This window comes from Elephantulus edwardii, unplaced genomic scaffold (genome assembly GCF_000299155.1).
Source record: "Elephantulus edwardii isolate Elephantulus edwardi_28Jun2011 unplaced genomic scaffold, EleEdw1.0 scaffold00184, whole genome shotgun sequence".
Classification (NCBI taxonomy): Eukaryota; Metazoa; Chordata; class Mammalia; order Macroscelidea; family Macroscelididae; genus Elephantulus; species Elephantulus edwardii.
The window spans coordinates 5889311-5896875 of NW_006399934.1; the positions used below are offsets into that span (position 1 = coordinate 5889311).

General features: G+C 38.7%; 1 protein-coding gene and 1 pseudogene across 1 annotated transcript; both read left to right on the plus strand.

The window, feature by feature from the left end:
* The first annotated feature begins 2463 nt into the window (after positions 1-2463).
* LOC102850788 (olfactory receptor 2B11-like) lies at positions 2464-3402 on the plus strand. The gene has a single exon (XM_006896246.1). It carries the CDS (start codon positions 2464-2466, stop codon positions 3400-3402), a length of 939 nt encoding a protein of 312 aa, XP_006896308.1.
* A 3523-nt stretch (positions 3403-6925) lies between these two features.
* Positions 6926-7342, plus strand: LOC102861941 (annotated as a pseudogene).
* The last annotated feature ends 223 nt before the right edge of the window (positions 7343-7565 follow it).

The following is a 7565-nucleotide window of genomic DNA, read 5'->3' on the forward strand; positions in this document are numbered from 1 at the left end:
ATGGATATTATTCTATCACTGACAGCATTATACTTAGGATAAATCTGAAAATGTTCTTTTAGATGATAAATATAAAACTATTCCTCTTCAATTTATCACGTCCAACATAATAAGCCACATGCTTATTTGATTGGCAATGGCTAATATCAGTCTATCTCAGTTCACTGATGCCTAACATGGCAATCTTTATGGATTCCAGTTCATTTTTTATAAACTCCAGTTCTCCTGAATTCATACTTTGTATTCTGATTCCAATATTTAGTTGATGTTTCCAGTTGTTTCTTCTCATTTTGAAGCATTGTTTTTGCTGTTGTTATGTGCCATCGAGTCGCTTGCAACTCATAGTGACCCTATGTACAACAGCCCTAAACCCTGCCCTATCCTGTGCCAATCGCATTGTCTCTGATACACCCAGCCCAATTACCCCAGTCACTGAATCAATCCACCTCATAGAGGGCCTTCCCCTCCTGCGCTGTCACTCCACCCTACCAAGCATGATGTCCCTCTCCAAGGACCAGTTCCTCCTTACAACATGTCCAAAGTATGTTAGACAAAGCCTCAGGATCCTTGCCTCCAGGGAGTTGCCCAGTTTAACCCTTTGCAGGACGAATCTGTTTGTTTCCTAGCAGTCCATGGTACCCTCAATACTCTTCTCCAGCACCACAGTTCAAAGGCGTCAATTCTCCTTCTATCATCCCTAGTCACTGTCCAACTCTCTGATGCATAACAAGTGACAGCAAAGACCATGCTGTATCAGACACACCATAGTCTCCAGAGAGACACCATTGCTCTTCAGTACTTTAGAAAGGTCCCTAACAGCAGACTTTCCCATGGAAAAATGCCTTTTAATTTCCTGACTACTGGTGCCAAGAGTATTGACTGTGGAGCCAAGCAAACTAAAGCTGTGAACGATCTCAATCTCTTCACCATCCATCCTGATGCTGCCAATTGGTCCAGTGGTGAGAATCTTCGTCTTCTTGACACTGAGCCTCAATCCATATTGGAAGCTACAGTCCTTGACCCTCTGCAGCAAACGCTTCAGGTACTCCTAAGTTTCAGCAAGAAGGCCCTTTACTGAGTGAAACCTTTACTCCATCCATGTCCTTAAAGTATACCTTATTTGAGAAGGTAGCTCTTTACCAGCCACATTTTTAATGCCTTCCAACCTATAGGGCTTATCTTCCAGTATGATATCCAACAATGTTTTTACATTACTCAACAGAGTTTTCAAAGTTATTTCAGAAGTGCATGCCAGTTCTGCTTCTTAGTCTATCTGAAACTTATCCACCTTGGCCAATCATGTTAGTATTTAAAATACTGGTAGCAAAGTTACTAACATCACAGTAACATGAAAGCCACCACCATATAGCAAACTGACACACAAGTAGTGTTTAACTACATAATTGTAAATATTTTCACAGAAACACTTTAAAAAGATAGTAGGGATACACAGAGACTTTGTACCAAAAAGAATTTACCAACACTAAAATATTTCAGGAAGTAGCAAATGATTAAGAGCCAATGGTAATAAAGGAAAACTGCACAGAAGGCATCAGCAAACAAAATAAGGCTCAAGGAATTGATGGAATACCAATTGATATGTTTCAAATAACAGATGCACACCTGGACATGCTCACCCATTTGTGCTAGGAAATTTGGAAGACAGCTACCTGGTCAACTAACTGGAATGTAATTTTTACCTACAGATGTAAGTTCACATATTTTTCTTTTGAAGAAAATACATATATATTTATTATGTATAATATATTTTATTCTTTAAACATGTCTAAACACTATCAATAAGTGTGTTTGGTTTTGTATCTGCTAAAAAAAAAACATAATTTTGGGGGTGGGGGAAAGTAGCATGTGGAAGGTTAAAGGTGATGCATATCCACTGTGATCCTTGGCGTGGCTCAAATACAATTTTCATTTCTTCAGGTCCTGGACTTGCCCTATGACTTTGCTTTCAGAAAAGTGCCTTTGTAATCACTGCTGCCAAACCAGCTTAAGAAAGAGTGATTTCTTACCTTGGCATGGCATGAATGATTCTCATAACTCATACCTCTGATTACCACATAGCTATACAGCAGAAATGGCACACTCAGAACAAATTCTTCAAGCTTCTAGCATAGTTATGCATATAACCCAATCAAGGTCTTTCACATGGCAGGATAACGCCTTCTACTACAGTGCTAAGAATCTTAGAATGAAAGAGATAGTTATGATTTGTTGATGGGTTTCTCCTTCCTAGAATTGTTTATCTATCTTTGACCTATTAATAAAAGCATCAATATGAAATATATTCAAGCCTTGGGATAGAAATTTGTTCCGAAATAGTCCTCAGGTTACTGAATTCCACCTTCTGTGACTAAATGATCAATGCATAATGATGATTTGCCATTGTTAATAATTTTTTCTATCATCTTTGCCACTCCCTACAGCAGATGAAATAAATTTATGATAATGGCAGTAAGTAACAAAAGCCATCCAGAAGAATTCATTCTACTGGGATTTGCTGACCATCCTTGGCTGGAGCTTCCTCTCTTTGTTATTCTTCTGATCACATACCCTATGGCCATGATGGGAAACATTGCCATCATCCTGGTGTCCACATTAGACCCCAAACTCCACAGCCCCATGTATTTCTTCCTCACCAACCTCTCCTTTTTGGACATGTGTTATACCACAAGCATTGTCCCTCAGATGCTGGTTAACCTGGGAAGCTCCAAGAAGACAATCAGCTACATGGGTTGTGTAGTTCAGCTTTATGTTTTCCACTCAATGGGGGGCACAGAATGTCTGCTATTAACTCTCATGTCCTTGGATCGTTATGTGGCCATCTGTAAGCCTCTGCATTATACTACCATTATGAATCGTAGAATTTGCCTGCTATTAATATCCATTATGTGGCTCAGTGGAATGACTTTTGCTATCTCAGAGGTAACTGTTACATTACAACTACCACTCTGTGGTGTCAATAAGCTGGATCATGTATTGTGTGAGATACCTGTTCTGATAAAAATTGCCTGTGGTGAAAAGCATGTGAATGAGCTCATGCTGTCTGTAGTATGTATTTTTATTGTGGCTGTCCCACTCTGCTTAATTCTTGCTTCTTATGCTTGCATTGGACAAGCTGTGTTGAAGATTAAATCTTCTGAGGGAAGGAAAAAGGCTTTAGGAACATGTTCTTCTCATCTTCTTGTTGTTTTATTATTTTTTGGCCCTGGCATTACCATGTATCTTCAGCCTCCCTCCTCCATCTCAATGGACCAGCCCAAGTTCATGGCTCTCTTCTATGGAGTGGTGACTCCTACACTCAATCCCTTCATCTACACCCTTAGAAATAAAGATGTGAAGGAAGCATTAGGTAACTTGTTGAGGAAGATTTTCAGTTCTAAGTGAGAGAAAGTAGAAATAAAATTAAGATATATAACAATTAAAGTAAGTTTATATAGAATTTTCTCTAATCATTCTTGTTTTTTCTTAATAATTCCCAAGTTTTTGTTAGATGATATGCTTTCACTATCTATAATGTTTATGGTAACTCTTTTTTTTCCATTTTAGTATAAATAAACAATAAAATATTTACCATGTTTTTTAACTGGCATTCATCATGTGCTATAGTCATTATCACTATTCATTTTCAACTTTCATCACCTTTAAGAGAAACTCGATGTTCCCTTAGTAGGTACTCCAAGCCCCCCTACTATGTCACCCCTACTATATACTAATATGCTTTGGTCTCTATGCACTTGCTTATTACAGATATTTCATATAGTGGGATAATATAATACTTTTTCCAGTTAATGACTGACTTGTTTCATTTCACTAGACATAACTTTACCAAGATTTATCTATTTATGACATGTATCTGTGATACTAGGAATATTATAGCTAATGTTAGATAGATCTTGACTGATAGTACTAGAGGAATGTCTATCTGTGTTTCCTTGACTATGCAAAAGCATTTGACTGTGTGGATCACAGCAAACTGTGGCTGACTCTGAGAAGAATGGGAATCCCAGAACATCTGATTGTGCTTATGTGAAGCCTATACTTGAACCAGGAGGCAATAGTCAGAACAGACCAAGGAGATACTGCATGGCTCAGAATCAGAAAGGGTGTATGCCAGTGATATATTCTGTCTCCATACCTTTTCAGTCTATATTCAGAACAGATCACCTGCGATGCTAGGCTGTATGAGGAGGAATGTGGCATCAGCATTGGAGGAAGGATCATCAACAACCTGAGTTATGCAGATGATACAACCTTGCTTGCTGAAACTGAGGAAGACCTGAAGTACTTCCTGCAGAAAGTCAAGGACTGCAGCCTTCAATATGGATTGAAGCTCAACATCAAGAAAACAAAGGTTCTCACCACTGGGCCAATTGGCAGCATCATTATGGATGGTGAAGAGATTGAGATTATTAACAGTTTTTGTTTTCTTGACTCCACAATCAGCACTCTTGGTACCAGCAGCCAGGAAAACAAGAGACAAATTGCACTGGGGAAAGCTAGCTGTGAGGGACCTCTCCAGAGTGCTGAACAGCAATGATGTCAGTCTGGAGACCAAGGTGCGCCTGATCCAGGACATAGTCTTTGCAATTGTGTGCTATGCATCAGACAATAACTAAGGATCATAGAAAGATAATTTATGCCTTTGAGTTATAGTGCTGGGGAAGAGTGTTGACTATACCATAGACTGCTCAGAGAACAAACAGGACCTAGAGAGGGTGAAATCGAGCTGCTCCTTGAAGGCAAGGATTCTAAAGCATCGTCTGACATACTTTGAACATATTACAAGGAGTGACCGGTCCCTGGAGAGGGACATCATACTTGGGAGGGCAGAGGGACAACACAAGAGAGGAAGACCCTCAATGAGATGGATTGATTCAGTGACTGGAGTAATGGGATAACAATTAAAGTAAGTTTATATAGAATTTTCTCTAATCATTCTTGTTTTTTCTTAATAATTCCCAAGGGTTTGTTAGATGATATGCTTTCACTGATGTAAAAAACATCATAAAGGACAAGGAAGGTCACTACATAATGCATTAAAGGGTCAATAGAATAAGAGGACGTAACAATAATAAACATCTATGCAATAACATATTAGTGGTGGTGGTGTTATGTGCCATCGATTCACCTGCAACTAATAGCAACCCTATGTACAACAGCCCAAAACCCTGCTCTATCTTTTGCCAATCCTACTGTCTCCGACACACCTATTCCCATAACCCCAGTGATTGAATAAATCCATCTCATCTAGGTTTTTCCTCTCCTGCACTGTCCCTCCACCCTCCCAAGCATGATGTCCTTCTCCAAGGACTGGTCCCTCCTTGCAACATGTCCAAAGTATGTCAGACGAAGCTTCAGAATCCTTGCCTTCAAGGAGCAGCCTGACTTCACCCTCTCCAGGACGAATTTGTTCTCCCAGCAGTCCATGGTATATTCAGTACTCTTCTCCAGCACCACAGCTGCTGTAAAATATACAAAACCAGCATTAACAAAATTGGAAAAGGAAATAGACAACACCACTATAATAGTTGGAGTCTTCAATATACCACTCTCAAGAAAAGATAGAACTACCAAAAATTAACTCAATAAAGATGCTGAAGAATTAAATCACACAGTAAACCAACTCAATCTCATATATATAGGCTAATGTACCCAAAAAAAGTGCAGTATACCTTCTTCTCCAATATGCATAGAATGTTCTCTAAAATAGATGACATTTTAGGTCACAAGGCAAGAATCAATAAATTAAAAAACATGGAAATGATGCAAAGTGTCTTCTCAGACCACAATGCTACAAAATTAGAAATTAATAACAAGAGGATAAAGGGGGAAAAACACACATATTGAAACTGGACAACATCTTGCTTGAGTATGAGTGGATACTAGAAGAAATAAAAAATGAAATTGAAAGTTTCTTAAAACAAATGGCAACAAAAACACAACTTACTAAAACTTCTAGGAAACGGTCAAAGCAGTCATTAGAGGTATATTTAGAGCAATAATCAAACACATGAAACGACAAGAAAAAATGATTGACTTTCTAATCCAACACCTCAAACAAATTGAGAAAGAAGAGCAAGAAAACCTGACACTCTCTAAAAAGACTGAAATTATAAAGATTAGAGATGAAATAGAAAACAGAAAAACAGTTGAAACCATCAACAAAACCAGGAGTTGGTTCTGCGAAAAGATCAATAAAACCACTAGCAAAACTAACAAAGGAAAGAAAGAAAAGTCACAAATAATCTAAATAAGAGATGAAAGGGAAATGTCATAACAGAACAACGAAAATAAAAAGGTTAACAATGGAAAAAACTATACTCAAACAAATATGAAAACCTAGAGGAAATGAACAAATATTTAGAAACTCACAACCAACCTAAAGTGACACAGACAGACCGAAATTGAACACCTGAACAGACCCATTACAAAAGAACAAATTGAACAGATAATAAAACAACTTACAACAACAACAAAACCAACCCTGGACCAGATGGTTTTACAAGTAAATTTTATCAAACATTCAGACAAGAACTGTCACCAATTTTATATAATGTACTTAAGAAAATAGAAAAGAGGAAAAAAGGAAAATAGAAAAGATGGAATTCTCCCAGACTCATTCTATGAAGCAACCATATCCTTGATATCAAAGTCACAGAAAGACAGCACCAAAGTAGAAACTATAGACCAATATCTCTCATGAATATAGATGCAAAAATCCTAAATAAAATCCTGGCCAATAGAATCCAATGATACAAAAAAAAAAAAAAAAGACAAAAACCCACTCAATCAGGATGCATTGATAATCATTGGTGATTGTAATGCAAACATTGGGGGGGGACAGACTATAAGTGGAAAATATTCAGAAATGAGGCTGGAGATTGAATGATAGAATTATGTACAATGAATGATTTATTCATTACAAGTACTCTCACGATTTGGGGGCTGGTTTGCCATCCGAAGGGTGCTGCTGCTGCCAGGGATAGAGGTGCCAGACCTGCTACCCACAAAGCCCCTTGACTGTGTTCCTACAAGAGCTGAGCGCATCACTCTGCTTGAAGGCTTCAATTTCCACTGGCAGGACTGGACTTACCGGGATGCTGTGACTCCCCAGGAACGCTACTCAGAAGAACAGAAGGCCTACTTTTCTACACCACCAGCCCAGCGCTGGGCCCTGCTGGGCTTATCCCTGCCCTCTGAAGTTAGCCCTGTATCCCCCGAGTCACTTCCCCTTAGTACACACACCTCAAAACCCCAGAATTCCAGGAGAGCACAAGGCTGGCTCAGTCCTAGAGTCTCACCTACTGTATCCCCTGGCCCTTGATAGCGTCCCTCCTCTGTGGGACCCCTATTTATGACAATGGTACATGCAAAGACTTGACTTTGTCAAGAAGCTTTGAGTGCAAAATGACTATTTTTGATAAGGCTCAGGAAGTTAGGTCAAAACAATAAAACCAAGATAGGTCCAGAATTCCAACCTAAAAAAAAAAAAGCATAAATGGATGTCAGAACTTGTATTGGAATGAAAAGACACCAAAACAAGGGGA